This window comes from Columba livia, chromosome 22 (genome assembly GCF_036013475.1).
Source record: "Columba livia isolate bColLiv1 breed racing homer chromosome 22, bColLiv1.pat.W.v2, whole genome shotgun sequence".
In the NCBI taxonomy this organism is placed as follows: Eukaryota; Metazoa; Chordata; class Aves; order Columbiformes; family Columbidae; genus Columba; species Columba livia.
In genome coordinates, this window is record NC_088623.1 from 5,660,789 (window position 1) to 5,678,603 (window position 17,815).

A 17,815-nucleotide genomic window follows, 5' to 3' on the forward strand; every position below is an offset into this window, starting at 1 on the left:
CCCCCCCCCATCCCAAAGAGGAGCTCTGACCGCCCGCCCTGGCTCCCCCCAACAGGCAGAGTCCCCATCGGCTCCTGGGGAACCCCCCCATTGCAGGGGACAAGGAGGGGATACAGTGCTTGGCCCTGGATCCAGCCCAGAACCAGGATACAGTGTTCCATCCCTCTCTAGGGCATAGGAAAGGGAGACCCCCCCATCTACCCCCCAGTACCCATCCCCACACCCCCCTGCCATCCCCCCCATTAGGGACCCCAGGGCCAGTCACCAGCTGCCTCCCCCCATCACCTCCCACACTTACACAGTGCCACACATCTCCATTTATTAATAATATTAAATATACAGGCTGTTTTTTTTATTATTTTCTTTAAATAGACTTCTTTAAATGACTTTGTATAAAATATTTCAACATTTCACTGTATAAAAAAAACAAAAGAACATAGGCAAAATAAATCCGACACAGCTTAAAGGCAAGTTCTGTCCCCCGGGAGCGGGGCCGGCGTCTCCTTCGTGGTGAAAAATCAGTTTACACCAGTGAGTTTGGCCCTGGACCCCCTGATTTACACCAGCCCCCGGCACCAGACCCCCCTCCCTTTGGCAGTCATAAATACACCTATTAAAAACAAAAATCAATAGTAATGCTTTCTTTAAAAACAGTTTGGTTCGCCCACATTTTCTTCTATCGTATAAAAATAATAATACTTCAAAAACCCAAGAGCAGCGCAGGCCACGCTTCACATTCAGGACCGGGGTGGGGAGGGGGGGCAGGATGTGACCCCAGCCCATGGTTTGGGGTCTTGTGCATCCCAAACTCGGCTCTTCCCCAAGCCGGGGTGGGGGCTGAGCCAAAAAGCCGCCCCGGTCCCCAGCGGGGTATCTCCATCTCTTACACCCACGTTGTCCCCCGGCCCCGTTTCCCTTCTCTAAAGCGCAGTCACCCAAAACACAACACTAAAATCCAGTCGCAGGCGAGGCCAGCTCGCAGCAAACCCTGCGAGGGGGTGGGACGGGCCCCCCAGGACGTATTTCTGCAGGATAAAGACTTTCATCCGCTATTTTAAAAGTAAAACGCTAACGGCACGCCGGCGAGCCGAGGCCAGCTCGGGCGCGGGAGCGGAGCCACGATGGGGACAAGGACGGTGCCAGGTGTCACCCCCCAAAGTCTGGTCCCATGCAGGGACTAGGGGGCTTTAAATATTCACAGTGTGAGGGTTGAAGTTGCAAGATGAGGCTGTTGGGGCGGGAGGCCCAGCGAATGACCCCCCGGCCTTGGGGATGCTCTCTGGCTGAAGCCTGGGGTGATGCAGGGGGTGTGGGGGGCAATGGGTGCTGCTCCAAACCCCCCCGTGCTGGGGTGGGAGAAGAGCCGGGGGGGTTGGGGAGCTGGTCCGTGTCCCGGCAGGATCCATCGCCCCACATCCAGCGTCTCCATCATCCTGCTCGTCACCACGGTGTCACCTCAGCCACTGTCCCAGCAAAGCCCTTTGGTGACAGCCCGACGCCGTCCAGCCCTTGGCTTCCCGGGGGTCCCACTCGGGGCGCATCCCCCCATCCTCGGGATGGTTTGTTTTGAAGTTTCTGGTCACCGGTGCGGGAGGGGGGAGGATCAGCATCATGGCAGGACCGCGGGGGGGCCGGCGTGTGCCGACCCTCCATCCCACAGCGAGGAGCATCCGGATCCGTCCCCCCGAGCAGCTTCACATCCCGCCTGGGGCCCTGGGAAAAGGAGGGGAAGGATGAGCTGGAGCCAGGGAGGGTGGCGGGGGGGGGGTGGGGAGCAACGCATCAAAACCACAGGAAAAATATTATATATATTAAGAAAGTGCTGGTAATGGATTAACGAGCTGCAAAACCACATGCTGGCAGCAGCGGGGTGAAGACCTGCCGCTCTCCGTGGCTCTCCCCCTACCCCCCCGCAGCCGAATTTCCCTGCCCGTGGCTGAGGTGGGTGTCAGGGGGACAATGCGGGGACTCGCCACTGTCCCCACGGCCTTGGACCAGAGCCCCGCGTGGTCCCATCCAGCCCATGCTCACCTCAGAGGTCCTGAGTCTCCAGCTCTGGACTCCCCGCCGCTCCCCGCAGCGCCCTGCAGGGAAAACCAGGGGGGTTTAGGGCAGGGGGGCCAGGGTGGGGGACCCCAAAGCCCCCCCAGGCAGGATGGTATCGCACCCACCTCCGCTCCGGCTCCTCAGGGTCGCAGCCCCCGTCCTCCAGCGGCCGCTGCAGAACCTGTGCGGAGGGAGGGGGCACAGGGAGATGAGCCCCAGGGAAGGGGAGGGGGCTGTAGAAACAGGGGCTCTCCCAAGTATCACCCACCCTGCTCAGCACCACTTGCTCCCCCCACCCCCCAATCTCAAAATGATGGGGAAAGTGTGGCTCAACCCACACAGACCAAGAGATGAGTGGGGAAACTGAGGCAGGAGAGGATGCTTGCGCCCAGGGAGGGGGCACGATGGGCTGGCGGGGGGGGCTTACCCTGGATTTATACTTGTAGAAGAGCAGCCCTCCCATGGCCAGCAAGACGGCCACCACGCTGGCCACCGTGATGTAAACCAGGGGCTCCTGGCGGCCCTCCCTGGCCAGCGGCTCCTTCCTGCGCTGCTCTGCGCCCAGAACAAAGCCAGAGTCAAAGCTGGGGCTGGCTCCCCCGTCCTGGGGCTCCCGCAGCCGGCTCAGCCCCCAGCCTCGTGCCCTCGCCCTGTTGTCGTCCCCGGGGCCACCCGCCACTCGATCCCATAGCCCCGGGGCCATCCTGGAGAAGCGGAGCAGCGTGACGGGCTGGGTGGCCTTGGCGGGACTGATCCTGGCTCCCCCGGCGCTGGGGGACGCTGCTGGCGCCATGGTCCTGAGCCCGCCGGGACGAGCCGAGAGGATGGAAGGTCCCTGCTGCTGGGCTGGCGGGTGGCCGGCCACCATGTCGCTGTCCCCCTGCACCAGTTCTCCATCCCCACGCAGGATGGGGACGTCCACCGCCGCCTGGTTTAGGGTCCCCGACGGATCCAGGAGGGTTTCGGCGCTGTCGGCTGGAGCCGTCTGCTGCGTGGCGGGGGACAGCACCGACGTGATGTCACCTACGCCGGCACTCGGGACCTCCCCGGTCCCTGAGCCGCCGTCCATGCTACTGGGGGGCTGAGACGGGGCGTCTAAATCAGCGAGGGTGGCATGGAGGCTGTAAGGGACCCGGGTGCTAGCGGGTGTCACCTCCCCACTGGTGTGGGTGGCAGCAGGGAGGGAGGGCTGGGTGGCGGAAGGGAGGGCAGGGGACAGGCAATTGCAGTCAGGATCTGTCCCCACACCTGAAAGAAGCAGAGAGAAATGGCCGTGGGGTCACCGAGGGGGACACAGCCAGCAGATCTGAGGTCGGGGGCAGCGTCCCCGTCCCTCCCCGCAGCCCCGGGCAAGCAAGTCAAACCGACCCCCCAATAGAAGAGAGTGAAGGTGAGGCAGGGAGCAGGCAGGGACAGACGTGGCAGCACGGAGGTGACGAGCAGTGGGCAGGATGAAGCAAACCCGAGTCACCGGGTCCCCCGAGCCAATGGCAGCGGGTTATCCACGACCGGTAGGAGCCCGACAGTCACATTTAATGTTCCCCCCCACGGCACAGGGACACGGCACAGCTCCGACACACGGACGGCAGCGAGACGTCTCCTCCGTGGACATGCAGACACGCAGCACGGGCGCTCGCAAAAGCACAAACGGTAACACTGCCTCTTCCACCCTGGTGAGCAACGCTCTCCCCAAAGACTTGGTTGGGGAAACTGAGGCAGGGAGGGCAGCTGAAGTGACACGGTCATGCAGCACGTCGGTGGCAGAGCGGTCCCGGCGCCTCGATTTCTCCATGTTACGCTCAACCCGGGCGCTGGGGTTTTGAGACGGAGCCCGGATTGCTGCCTCCAGCCGGGCTGATGGAGACGCCTCCTTATTCCCCCTCAGCATCTCTATTCGGCCTTGTTTCCAGCAGGATTCAGCCCAAATCCCACCTCCGACAGGTGCCCAGCCCCTTCTCCCCAGCTCGGCTGCCCCCAGACATGGACACATTGCCAAGGCCACCCCACAGGGACGGTCACCAGCCGAGCGACAGAGACCAAGGTAGACACGTGCCGTGCCCACGTGTCCCCGCAGAGGGGGACACGCGGCTCTAAGCTGCTCCATGCAGGCTAGCCCAAGCACCCCCATCCCGGCAAAGCCTCAGTGTCTCACCTGGGGAGGCTCCGGCCCTGGGCCCCGGGCAGGACTGGCGGTAGACCTGGCTGCAGTCCTTCTCGAAGGTCTCCTGGTTCTGCAGCAGCTGGTTGATGTCCTGGAAGAACTGTTTCACCAGCACCAGCATCTCGTACGGGGAGGTGGTGAACTCTTCAAAGCACATTTGCGAGAGCTGGAGGAAAAGTCGGGCTGAGCAGCGGCTCTGTGACCACGACAAGCACCCGCTGTCACCTCCAGGGCAGAGCCTGACGCCCCCACAGCCCCCTGTGTCATGCACACCCCATCTCTGCTCCACAATGTTCTGCCCACGCACCCCTCCAGGATGCTGTGGACACCCCATTTCACCCAAGGATGGGAACTCAGCCCCACAGATGTGGCACCCCGGGAGGAAGGAGACACCGGACCTTCCTCTCCTCATCATCCTCCTCCCTGATGCAGGGGTCGACGTTCTCATCGATGCGGTTGTACATCCTGCGCACCATCTGCATCTTCTTGGCATTGGACGAGTTCTCCTTGAACTCCGTTCGCTCCAGGATCTTGCCCAGCAGAGGAAAAGCGGCTTTCACGTAGCAGATGGAGTCGTTCTGCGAGGACACGGATCCCCCCAAAAACTGGTTACTGGATGGGCAGAGGCAGCACCACCCGTCCCGCTCTACTTGGGGGAAACTGAGGCACCGAGTCACAAAGTGCCTTTCTACAGCCCGAGATGGGACTCAAAAGCCACCCAGCCAGGCAAGATGGGTCCCTCCTGCAAAGGGGGACAGGAGAGGGGACACTGGGGATGTGGGGAACCCCACTATGTACCAGCCAGCCCTGATCCCTGTCCCCTCTGTCCCCTGGTGCCCAGCAAGGAGCTACTCACCAGCTGCATCTTATCAATGAACTTGAAGGAGACCCTGCCCGGGTGCTGCATCTGGGTGTCAGCCTGGAAGGAGACCGCAGGACGTCACCCCACATCCCCAGAGGGGACAACACTGCAGAGCCACCATGGGGGACCCACACAGCTGGAGTAGAGCAGCCCCAAGATATGCCCTGAGCACAAAGAGGTCTCTCACCCCCCCAAATCCACAGGGCTGGGGGGTTCCGCTCCCGTCCTGACTTCATCCCACACCATCCTCCTCCTCGCACAGATGCTGCCCTAAGGTCAAACGTCCGCCAGGGGCAAGCCCAGTATCCCCAGTCCCACCAGGACTTCCTCCTCCTCCTCTTCCTCCCCGCGCCACGGCACAGCCCTGCTTGATTCTCCCCATGTCTGCTAAAGCCGGGCTGCAAACGAGCATCCCACCGCACAGGAGGCGGCCGTGACACCGAGGTCACACATCCCCCGGCATCGCACAACGCCGGGGTCCCGCATGCCACGACCCTTTCCAATAGTGGGGAAAACACACCCCAAATGAGACCCCCTGCCTCCGGGCCGGCATCCCAGGCTGGGAAGGCGAGGGCTGCCAGAATTGCCGGCCGGCAATTCTGGCAGCCCTCGCCTTCCCAGCCTGGGATGCCGGCCCGGAAACAATTGCTCCATTATCCCGCAGGAGCTGGAGCGAGGGATGGCTCCTCCACCAGCGGGAAGAGGAGAGGGGCTGCGAGCCCAGCAGGGAAACCACAACTTCCATTCAAACCTGCTCCATCCCCTTCTCCCCAAAACCACGCGCCCACTTTTAATCCCTGGAGGCTGCAAGGCAAAGGCTCCCCGGGGACACGGGGTGCTTGGGGAGGGGAAGCTGAGCTTGCAGACATGGTATCTGCCAGCTGCTGGCACCGCAGCTCGGTGCTCAAAGAGGAAGAGGTAAAGCGAGCCCGGACACGGCGGTTTTACGCTCTGCGAGCCGGAGAGCTCGGTGCAAAGCGAGCGGGGAACGAGGATTCAAAGGTGCCGCTATCGCCTCTCGCCCACCCGCCTCGCTCGCCGCAACGGCGGAATTTAATCTGCGACAACCGTGCAAATCCCTGCGTGCCCCCGATTCCCGGTTCTCCCCCGAGCATCCGCGTGATTCCCCGCTCGGAGGTGAGCCAAGGGCCAGGGCGGGATGCGGCTCCGGCAGCCAGGATGGGGCCAGGAGCTGTGTCCCTGTGGGGTGGGTGCAAGCACCCGGAGCTGCCCCACAGGCCATGCAGGACCAAGGCACCCGTCACGCCAGCCCGGCTGGCTCCAGCACTCACCAGCCTGGCCAGTGGCCCCCCTCGCTGCCTGCCACCCACCCACAGCCCCATTGCCAGCCCAGCTTCCAGGCAAGCAGCTGGACTCAGGAATGCAGCCGGATTCCTCAGCTTAACCCCTGCGCAGCCGCCCAGAAAACACCACGGCCCCACAGCACCCGGCCCCTCTGCCGCTTCCCCATCGCTCCTGCACCCATCCAGCCCCACTCCTGTCCCCTTCCCGGCCACGCTTCTGCTGCTCCTTCCGTTCCTCCTGCATGCGCTTTGCCATGCCCACCCTTGCTAACGGCACCGCAGCGCATCACCCCCTGGTGCCCACTTGTCCCTCGTGCCCATGGATGCTCAGCTCCTGGGCACCATCACTTTGCTGGTGGAACTGAAAATAAGCTGATTTGCTGATTTTCAGCCGTAAATAAGAGCTGATTTGTGCCTCCCCAGCCCCAAACGAGCCCTTGTCCCACAGCAGAGCCGTGGCACTCACCAGCTCCTCCAGCTCGGCCAGGTGCTTCTCCGTGATGATCTGCTGGCAGTAGCTGTTCTGCTCCGTCTCATGGATGCTGCAGAGCAGGAGGAGGAGGAGGGACGACAGCAGGGTGCAGCGGAGCAGGCACACCTGGGCATGGCACAGCAAAGGCTTAGAGCAGGGTAAACCCCCCCACCAGCCCCTGCCTTTCCCCACCACCCCTGAGGAGCCGCATTGTGGTGGAGGGGCTTGACCATGGGCCAGCGGGATAACCCCACCACGGTTCTCCAACCCTTGCCCGTCCCCATCCTGCTATTTTTAGGAGAGCCAGGTCAGCAGGGAATTTCCTGGTGCCCAGCGCCAGGGCTGCACGGCCGGGGCCCGGCTGACACACAAGCTCCACACTCCTCTCCACACTCCCCATCCAGCCCTTGTCCTCTCTCCCGGACCATTTCTCCAGCTCTCCTGCAAGTTTTCTCCTCCACCCCGGCTCCAGGGAGCTGTTCTGACGCACTGACCCACCCATCCCCAAAAATCTGCTTCCCACCCTTCGGACCCCCCCAGCCTCCAGTCCCTGCACCCGCCGGGCTCTTTCCATGCAGCAGCTCTGGCGTCGCCCCAAATTCCCCTCCCAATCTCCCTGCAAAGAAGCGGGAAGGCCCCAAACGGTGGCTGGACCCCGATGGGCAATGGGGCTTGTCCCGGCACCAAGATACCCGAGGAGGGGATGTAGCAGACCCCCGGGGGGTGTGTGTGCCCCCGTCCCCCGCTGCACCGGCAAAGAGAGGGTGCTGGGTGATGGGTAGGGGGAATTTCCCTTGGAGGTTGTCCAGAAATCCTCCCCTCTTGTGAAACTGCAAGATGCCGCCCGGGCCACCGCCGAGACACGGCCACGGCTGGCCGGAGCCTCACCCCGCCGGGACGGGCTGGAGCCGGGGCTGGAACCCCTCCCCACCGGCTCCAGGAACCGGGACGGGGCTGGAACCGAAAGCCGGGCGGGGGACGGGGCTTCACTCCGCGGGTCCCGGAGCCTGGACGCGGCTGGAGCCGAGAACCGGGATGGGGCCGATTCCTCATCCCGCGGCTCCGGGAACCGGGACGGGGTTGGAGCATCACCCCGCCGGGAGCCGGCACCCCCGGAGAGGGGATTTGCCACGTCGCCCTGCACGACCAGGGAGGGGAGACGAGGAGAACGGAGCTAACGGAGCGGCTGCTGCCTCCGGGGACCCCGCACAGGTGGCAGCGGGCACCGGGCTGGGGGGTGAAGTGGGGGTACCCCCCGAGACGGGGGGTGTAGCGTGAAGGGCCGCCGTACCTTGGCTCCGAGGCGGGGCATGGGGGCTGCCGTGGGGCCGGGAGCTGCGGCGGGGCCGGGCGGTGCGGGCGAGGCGGCGGCGGGGCCGAGCGGGGCCGGGCTGAGCCGCCGCCGCCGCCGCGCTCCCCTTTATAGCGGCGGAGCAGCATGTGGTTTATGAGAAAGGGCTGGCGGGCGGCCAGCGCCAGCGGCACGATCGGCCGCGCTCGGCTCCCATCGGCCCCGCTCGGCTCGGCTCGGCCCCCTCGGCTCGGCCCCTTCGGGTCGGATCGGCTCCGCTCGGCTCCGATCGGCCCCGCTCGGTTCTGATCGGATCGGCCACACTCGGTCCGGCTCGGGAGACTCGCGGCACTGTGCGCGCGACCCCAGCCGCCCCTTGCAGCATTCCGTGTGCACCCCTGGACACAAGCACACGCACACGTATGCACATGTGTGCACACGCCAGGGATGGACACACGTCCCTGTATGTGCGTAAACACCCCTTGGAACTCGTACAGACATGCACACTCACAGCACTGGGGCTTGCACGCATGTGTGCATGCTCACCCCTGAACATGTGTACCCATGAACACTCACACGGCGCACACACACGCATGCCTTGGGGCTTGCACACACACGTGTGTGCATGCTTAACCCCAGATGCATGCACACACGCATGCATGTGCATGCCTGCACAGATGCCCCACCTGCATGCACATCCGTGCATGTGTGTACACACCACCTGCATGCACACTGCATGTGTGTGCACAACACACACCCAATGTGCACGCATGTGCAAACTCCTGCATGTACACACTTGCACACACGCTTGCGTAACCACACAGCTGTGCGCACACACCCACGCACACACAAACACAGAGAGTTACATGTTTATATTTGTGCACAAACCACAAATGCAGACAGAAAACTTATACATGCAGTTGTCCAGTCACATCCCCACACGCAGCATGCACAAACACAGTCACACACACACCAACACACACCCCAGCGCACCGGTGATGCACACGCAGAGCCCGGCTGTGGCTTTGTGCCTCGCTCCTGCTCCACAGCAGCAGTTTTCCTGCAGAAAAGGTTTGACACCTTCCCCAAACCGCACCACCTGCAGCCCATGGCAGCCAAAACACCCTTGAGAGGCATTTCTGGCACGCGGAGAGTTGTGGGAGATGCGGGAATGGGAGGCTCTTGCCGTGCCAGGGTGCAGGGCACTGGGTTTGTGGGTGCAGCGTGTGCTGGGAGCAGCGGTGGGGGAAATTTGGGGTGTCAGAGTGTGTGAGTGAGGCAGCTGCCAAGGTGTTGGGGCCAAGAGGATGGCGAGAGCCCCAGGGTGTTGCAGCAGTGGCTGACTCAGGTTCTCACGGTTGATTTTCCCGGTGCCGGGAAAGCAGCAGGCACAGAGGTGTGTGAATGGATACGTGTGCGTGGGCAGATCTGTGTGTGCAGGGATAGATCCGTGTGCACACATGCATGGGCGGATCCACCTGTGCACAAACATTTATTTGCATGTGTGTGCATGGGCCCAAGCAGATCCATTTCCATGGGTGTGCATGGAGAGATCCATGGGCACACAGGGGTATGGGTGGATCCACATGTGCATGGATGGATCCATGTGTGCACAAGCAGATCCATTTCCAATGGGTGTGCATGGAGAGATCCATGGGCACACATGTGCATGGCTGGATCCACATGTGCTTGGATGGATCCACATGTGCACAAGCAGACCCGTTTGCACGGGTGTGCACGAAGGGATCTGTGAGCACATGGATGGATCCGTGTGCAAGGGAGCACACAAACACATCCATCTGGGGACAGAAAACCCACCAGTGCCGGGTGTGCAGAAACCCCCGTCCTCCGCTTTGCTGATTTTCCTCTTTGCTGCCTGTTTGTTTGCAGGCAGCTGGAAACAATTAGTTGCCACGAGGTGAACTGTTGCCTTGCAAAATCTTCGTCACCCCAACAGAAGCAGAAAGCAAAATAATCCGAAAACACAACTGGACGCAAGCGGCAGCCCCAAGGCTGCGGCTGTCACAAGGGTACGGTGACAACGGGGCCACGTGTCGGTGACAGCCACCACATCCGAGCTTCGAGGAAGCAGCAGTATCTGGTCCTCGGGTCCGGAAACGCCGACGGGGTTTCAGAAGCTGCTGAGGGTTTTTTCTTGGAGCTGAGATAACCCCAAGTGAGGGAAGGGCCAGGATCGGGGACCTGGTGGAGGAACGATGGGGATTTGGGGTTGGAGAAGAGCTGGGAGCCGCCCGATGGGGACAGCAGTGACAGCCCCGCAACGGCAGCAGATCCACTGCGGTTTATGTGCATCACGCATGTCCTTATCACCCACGGGTGGCCCTTAGCAACTGCACACAGATAAACATTGGTGCTGAGGATGATGGGGACGGGGGAGGAAGGACGCTGGGGTTAAAAATGAGCCGTGCTCACACAATAACCCCCTTTCTCCCCCCAAGTGCCAAGAGATTATCTCCATTTTCCACCGTGAGCTGTCACAGGAGTCTCAGCAGCACCAGCAGTGGGAGGACCCCGGGGTGGGCACCCAAAGACACAGTGGGTGACACCAGCCCCGGGTGACTCACGGGGACCCCGTGCCAGCGCGTGAGGCCCTTTCGCACCGGCTGAGAACCAGGCTCCTCCTCATCTCACACACACTCATCCCCCGCCCTCCTTTTAGTGACCAAAAAAATGTCACATCCCCGAGTCATGGGACAAGCGAGCGCGGGCAGGGGGACAGACGGACAGACAGAGGGACAGCATCGCACTCGGGTTAATAATCCACCCTGTGTGACAAATGGCCAGAGCAGCAGCCACCTCTTTTTTTTTGGCAGGGAAGTGGCTTTTTCCCCTCCTCCCCTCCCAAACCTGCCGAAATCCCTGAGTCACGGGGCAGAAATAGAGACAACACCCAGAGCGGCCGCGGGTGACAGGGGTGGCAGCAGCACCCCCTGTGCCGCACCGTGACCAACGCTAATGAGGCGAAATTTGGAATGCAGGGGACCTAGTTGTTCCTCTCCCAGTTGCAAACTGGGACTGGTGGCACTGTCACCGCTCCTGTACTGCCCATGGGCTGCTGTCCCCATCTCTCCACAGCCATATCCAAGCCCTGGGGTTGTCATCTGGGGAGGCCATGGGCATCCCGGAGGTCCCCAGGTCTGCTGGCCCCCAGCACGGGGGTGCAGGGATGCAGGCAGAGGGGATGCAGGATGCGCCCAGCTCCAAAGGGCATGGACCAGCCACCAGTGCCACCCCAACCTGCAGCCACATCTCCTGGTATCCCAGGTCACAGCATCCCCAGCGCACCCAGGGAGCTTGGGGGACACTGGTCAGGCAGCTTTGGCTTCAGCAATTCCCCCTTTTCCCAGCCGCCACGGGAGCCGCAGCAGAACCCGACCCAACAGCTCATTTTGGGAGGCTTTTTCCAGCACCAAACAGGGGGGTAAAACCTGCAGCACACGCAAAGTCCCCCCAGCTGCATCAGGGGGCCATCCCTGGGCTGCAAACGGTGTCTGCAGAGAAAGTTATTTCCAACAAGAAAGCGCAGCGAGCTCTTAATCAGTTCCTTGCCCGGTGACTCACCACAGGCCAGGACGCTCTCCCCGGGTGCTGCAGCGGGGCCGGCACCGCAGGGCCCCCCCGGCACGACCGGGCTGCAGCGGTGCGTGCCCAGGCTGGAAATCCCCGTGGGAAGATCCCAGGCTGGTTCCTTGTGAAGCGGAGGAATGCGGGTGGCAGGCGCTGTCCCCCCCCAGGCCCGCTGCCAGCACCGGGGACTCGGGATGTCACAAGCAGGCGGCAGGATGGGGCTGGAGCCTTCATCCCACAGCAAGACCCCTGCTTCCTCCTCTCCATCCCTCTGCACCGCCTGCTCCAAACCGGGACGCTCCATCCTGCTCCGGACCCCTCGGTCCAGCCCACATCACCCCATGTTTTGGGTCCCCCATCAACAACCCCCTCCCCACAGGGTGGACACCCACAGGGGGCGAGCGCTGCCCGGACCCGGGCACCGGGGAGTCGGTGGCTGGGCTGGGGAGGGAACTGCAGGGTCAGGCTGCGTCCGGCATCGCGGAGAAATTCCCTGCTTAGAGTTATCACAACCCGGGTCCAGCCGTTCTCCACTGCGATGGCTTCCGGGGGTTGACCTGCCACCCCCTGCATGCTGGGGGTCCCTGTGCTGGGGTAAAGCTCAGCCCCTTAGCTCGGGGAAGGGTCACCAGTGCCAAGCAGCGAGGGGGGATAGGGGATGGGTTATGGCCCCACATGGGTGACCAGCGCATCCCCAGCCCTGGCAGCCAGGGCTGAGTCACGCCAGGCTCCGGCTCCACTCCTCCCTGCACCGAGGAATGTGGCAAGAACCGGAGCCAAAACCTTCCTGGATGGCTGCCACCAGCACCCCCCGAGGCTGGGGGGGATGTGGGGGGACAGGAGGTGCCACCAACAGCCCCTCGGCTGCAGCGGTGCCGCCCCACAGCACCCCCACGTGCCCATGCTCCAGGATGCTGCACCCATGGGTGCTCAGGGCCCCCCAGCACACCCTGAACCAGGGTGCTGGAGTGGGGGGGGGGGTCACAGCCCTCAGTGTGCCCCATCCCCTGCTCAGCCCCACACAGGGAGCGCCCCCTCACCTCGGCGTCACCTGGTGCTCGCGGCACGGTGCCGTGTGGGTGCAGCCCTGGCACCCCCAGCTCAGCCTGACTGGAGCCAAACGGGTGCCGACACACGGGGGGGGTCGGGGGCTGCGCCGGGAGCAGCTGGACACAGGGTGGGGGGGACACGGCTCAGTGCCAGGATGGGCAAAGGGCTTGGGAGTGCTCCCAGGGAGCCTCGTCCGGCACCTCTGTTTGGGGACAGGTGGCACCACCCCAAGGGGTCTCTGGATGTCACCAGGGTCGGGCACAATCACCTGCCAAACCCTCACCATGATGCCACAGCCCTCGGAGTGCTGCGATCGATGGAGAGAGCATCACCCCGACCTCATATCTGGGTGGCTAAATCCCCCCTTTGCCCCCCAAATTGGGCACCTGCACCCCACGCAGGTCTGTCCCCAGGGTGGCACCCCCATGGCACCCACAAACACGGGGCTGAATGGGGTGTTCTGAGCCACCAACTCCAAGTGATGGCGATGCTGCTGGGGAGTCGCGAGGGGGGTCCAGGGCCACCCCGGCCACGAACAGAGGATCCGTTTGTCCTCCCCCCGGGGCCGGTTGTTTATCTGCAGCCGGAGCTGTTGACATCAGCGACTGGCCCCGATCTCCGCCACCGACACACAGACATGGGGCCCCCGTCCCCGGCTGCACCCCCGGGTCCCCAGGTGCCACCGGGGCTCTGCCGGGGAAGGAGTGGACACATAGGGCACCGCTTGCCAGGGAAGGAGCCTTTGCCTCCCGAAAGGAAGCGGCTCCTGCCAGGAATTCAAGGCATTACTCAGCTCAATCAGCTGTTTGCCCGCGCAGACCCTGGCTTTCACTGGCAGCTGAGGTTTTAGCACCGTAAAGCTGCTTCTTTCCTCCTGCTCACGGCTCCAGGATAGTCCCTGAGAGCCTGAGCCCTGCCTGGGGGGACGGGGAGCCCATGGCAGGGACGGGGAGCTGGTGGTGGTTTAACCCTGATGAGATCCCTGTAGCTCCACATGTCGATCCAGCCCTTTCCATAGAATCACTGAATCATTTTTGTTGGAAAAGCCCCTCAAGCTCATTGAATCCAACCATAACCCAGCCCTGTCCCTGCTCCATGTCCTGAGAACCTCATGTCTGTCTGTCCAGCCCTCCAGGGATGGTGACTCCAGCACTGCCCTGGGCAGCCTGTTCCAATGCCCAACAGCCCTTTGGGGAAGAAATTGTTCCTAAATCCAACCTCACCCTCCCCTGGCACAACTTGAGTCCGTTTCCTCTGCTCCTGGCGCTTGTTCCTGGGGAGCAGAGCCCGACCCCCCCTGGCTCCAAGCTCCTTTCAGGCAGTTCAGAGAGCAACGAGGTCTCTACAGCATGAAGCATCTGCTGCCCTTTCTGTAGGGTCCCTTCATCATCATCATCGCACAAATCTGCTTTCAGATCTTCTAGCTAATGAACGCTGTTTTCAACACCCCATTGGAACAGCCCCAGCTTTGGGGTGACCCGGATCGCCCTCCTCCCTGCCGATATCACTACATTTGCCCGGCCGCTGGCTCGTGCACCTACGCCAAGAGCATTGTATCATCGCCGGGACAGCACAAACAACCTTCAGCCGCCACCAGAAAAACACAGGCTGATGCATCTTGGCATGAGCTGCTGCGCCTCCGCCCAGCCTCCCGCCCGGCAGCCCTCCGGCCCGCGGGACCGCCGGCAAAGCCGCCCCCGGCCCCTTCCAACCTCCCGCAGCAACGCGCTGTCACAACGGGGAGGGCAGGAACGGTACCCGGCGAGGATGGAGAGCGCAAAACCACGATGAGGAACCCAAAAGGGTGTCTGTGGCCCCAGAGAGTAGGTGATGCTTGTGCGGGAGCACTCGCCTGGACACTGAGTTTGGGTCATGTTCCATGTCCTTGCATGGGGAGGATGCAGGATGGGGACCAGGATGGGACCGCGATGCAGGATGAGGACCGTGATGAGACCAGGACCGGGATGCTGAGCGGCTCCAAGTCAGGGAGATAGCCAGCAGCCCCCAGCACCATTCCTCCCATCCCAAGCAACAGGATGGATTTAGGATCCTCAAAGATCTTGGAAAGACTCAAATTTAGAGTCTGACATGATCCAGGCAAGTCCCAGCTCAACAAGGAGACCCAGGGTCCATCTATCCCCAAGCCCCCTATCACCCATGGGGAAGGGGCAATGCCACGGGCCAATCTGCTGCTGCCAACCCCCCCATTGGCACTCATAATTAAGTCTAATCCCCTGGAATTTCATCCCGCAGCCACTGCTGTCGCATCTGGAGGCTGCTGCGGTCTGCCTGTAGCTGTGCTTCATTTCCAAGCAACCACAAAGAGTTTTCCATCCTCTTTTGATTAGCGTGGCGGTTCCCACCCCACAGCCCTCCGCCAGTTTGTCCCCAGTGGGACTGGCAGCTCCACGCTCAGCTGGGGACCTCGGCCATGGGGTTCCCAAGGGTCCCCAAGCATCCCTGAGCTGTTCAAATTCATGCTGACCCCTTGGTATAGCTGTGCCGTTGGCTGGGGACAGAGCCTGGGGATGTGCCTCCTTCCAGCAAGCGATCCTGCTTCCCAGAAAACAACCCCGGGATGGGAATCGGCAGCTGCCCCATGGCCTCTCAAGCCAAGGGCTGCACAGCCAAGCTGGAGGCTACGCCGGGCTCTTATGGCCCAAAAACCAGGGTTTGCTCAGCACAATGCTGGTGGCACCGCTCTGTAGCTCAGTGACTGTCCCCAGGGGTGAGGGAACCCCGTCACCCCTCCTTGAGGAGCAGCAGCTGCAGAGTGGACACTGTCCCTTGTCCTTGCTCCCTGGTGGGGTGACAAACCCCTCCAAGGGCTCCTGGCCCCCAGGTCCTGGCCACCCAACATGTCCCTCCTGCTGTCCCCATGTCCTCAAGCGCTGTCCCCACTCATGGCGCTGCAGCAACAGCGGTTCAGCCACATCTGGGGCTGATTTTCCACGTGAAGCCACATTCTACTCCAGGATGCAGAAGCCGCCGCGGGAAACCCCACGGGAGCGCAGGGAACAGCCCAAGGGCTGGAGCAGGAGGTGGGCGCCCGAGTGGGGTACGCGGAGCTGGGGGGCAGAGGCAGGAGAAACCTCCCCCCAAGACCCCACCAAGAACCGTTTTGCCGCAGCCCTGGGGACGAGATTACACGGAGCTGGAAGCACGTCCTGCTGCGAGCCCAGCGCTCCATGACCTCACCACCACGTGCCTCCGATGAGGAAGGAAGAGAGGAAACTTATCTCTTTGGGGTTTTTTTAAAGAATAACCTTTGCTCAAGCTTTTCCTCGGGGAGAGAGTGTGACCCGTGGCCAGCACCACTCACCCTTTCCACGACAGCGAGCGTCACCCACGTGCTGCTCCGCTCCCGCATCCCCCACGGGGACAGACATGGGAACGGACATGGGGACATTGCTCCCAAGCATCCCACATCTGCCCTGTCTCTGTCACAGCCACCCCAGGTCCTCACCGTGCACCCATGGGTGCTGCACCCCCACCCATTGCACATCCTCGGTGCCTCAGGACCGAGCTCGAGCGGCTTCGCAAGGCAGCGGCCGGCATTGGGAAACGAGAGCAGGGGAAGTTGTGCCCGAGTTAATAAACACATCGAAACCGTTTGTGGTTTCCGGGTGGGTCACGTCCTCCCTGTCCCACCCCCGTGGCAATGGCCCCCGGGGCTCCTGGACAGTAGAACCCCCAGCCCACCCCACGGCTCATGCTGAAGGGAAATGCCAATTAAAAAAAGAAGGGAAATATTAATTCCTCCCAGCAATGGTGGCTCAGCGCTTGGGTGGAACCCACCTGCACCCCCAAAAACCACACCTGCTCACAGCAGGGACCTCTCAGTTACCCAAAGCTGGTGGAAAAAAGGTGATGAAGGACAGGAGCCGGGATCAGCTCCCCGAGGAAAGCCCAAAGCGCTGTGAGCTGCTGATTCCTCCTCGCTGAGTATCACCCCCCTCCCCGGACACCCCACGAGTCGCTGCAGCCCCGCGGTGACAACGGGTGACGCAGGTGACTCAGAGGGACAGAGCACAGGCACCATCAGGGCCTCCTGGTGCCACCACCCTGTCCTCATCCTGTCCCCAAACCCCCTCCGGACCCCAGCCTGGGCGCTGTGAGGACAAACGTCGACAAGCGCCTCAACCCACAGCCACCCCCAAAAGCAGAGGACCCCCCTATTCCAGGGCAGGAGGCGCCTGCAGCAGCATCACCCCCAGGCTGAGCATTCAACAAGAGATAAACTAATTCCTACCTAGGAGGGTGCTAAAGAGCTGCCAGCTCTTCTTCGTACAACACCTGGTATGAGCAGGACCCGAACTGTATTGCAATGGATAATTTTAGATTAGGATTAGAGCCAAACAGTGTGCCTGCACCTATCCAAAATGCTTTTGCTGAGCTGGGGGGGTGAATTTATCCTCCCTGGCATCAAGGCCAACACGTGGCAGCTGGTTTCTCTCAGCTCCTTGGGATTACCTGGCCCAGGGCAGCTGAGCAGGATGCGGCCAAGCATCAACAGGGTGGGTTTTGTCCCTTGGAAAGGGAAAAGTGGATGTGGGGATTCCCTGGGATGAAGCCAGGAGCACCGGGTGGGGGGGGAGGATGAACTCAGCATCCCCGATGGTACCACGTCTGCACCGCCATCCCGTGGGCTGAGCACGCTGCGGGATCGCTGCCATCACGGGGCAGGATACATCCCGCGGGGGGTGGGTTTGGGGGTGTCCAGGCAGATGCTTCACATGCCGGATTCACAGCTCACCCCCCACACACATGCTCCCAGGATGATGCTTTTGGGCTGTTTTCCCCAGATCTTCACACATTGCAGCCAGGCTGGGCTGCTGAGTCACACTTGGCTGGCGGAGGGGGGGGACAAGGGACCTTCCCACCACTTGTGTCCCCCCCGATGGGGAGAGACTCATCAAAACTGCTCCGGGGAGGAGAAGCACCAGGCACCCTCATCACCAGGGCACCCTCATTAATGGGACACCCACACGGTACCATCATCCCTGGGACACCCCTCACCTCAAGAGCACCCCCATTTCAG

The 17,815-nt window shown here is 62.2% G+C and overlaps 1 protein-coding gene and 1 long non-coding RNA gene across 4 annotated transcripts; one reads left to right on the forward strand and one right to left on the reverse strand.

Moving 5' to 3' along the window:
• Nucleotides 1-305: 305 nt before the first annotated feature.
• On the reverse strand, nt 306-8,295 carry CSF1 (colony stimulating factor 1). Of its 3 annotated transcripts, none has more exons than XM_065038866.1 (9): nt 8,137-8,295; nt 6,840-6,971; nt 5,064-5,126; nt 4,606-4,785; nt 4,199-4,373; nt 2,474-2,601; nt 2,172-2,227; nt 2,032-2,084; nt 306-1,713 (listed from the first exon to the last, which is right to left on the reverse strand). In XM_065038866.1, exons 1-8 carry the CDS (start codon nt 8,155-8,157, stop codon nt 2,033-2,035), a joined length of 807 nt encoding a protein of 268 aa, XP_064894938.1. In that variant the 5' UTR covers nt 8,158-8,295; the 3' UTR covers nt 306-1,713; nt 2,032. The 3 variants fall into 3 exon arrangements, with proteins under 3 accessions (XP_064894938.1, XP_064894936.1, XP_064894937.1); XM_065038864.1 differs by having other exon boundaries at nt 2,474-3,294; XM_065038865.1 differs by lacking the exon at nt 8,137-8,295 and adding an exon at nt 7,271-7,292 and having other exon boundaries at nt 2,474-3,294.
• On the forward strand, nt 7,675-16,720 carry LOC135576054 (uncharacterized). The gene is made up of 2 exons (XR_010467646.1): nt 7,675-8,057; nt 10,027-16,720. It is a non-coding gene; the product is annotated as an uncharacterized LOC135576054 (long non-coding RNA).
• The last annotated feature ends 1,095 nt before the right edge of the window (nt 16,721-17,815 follow it).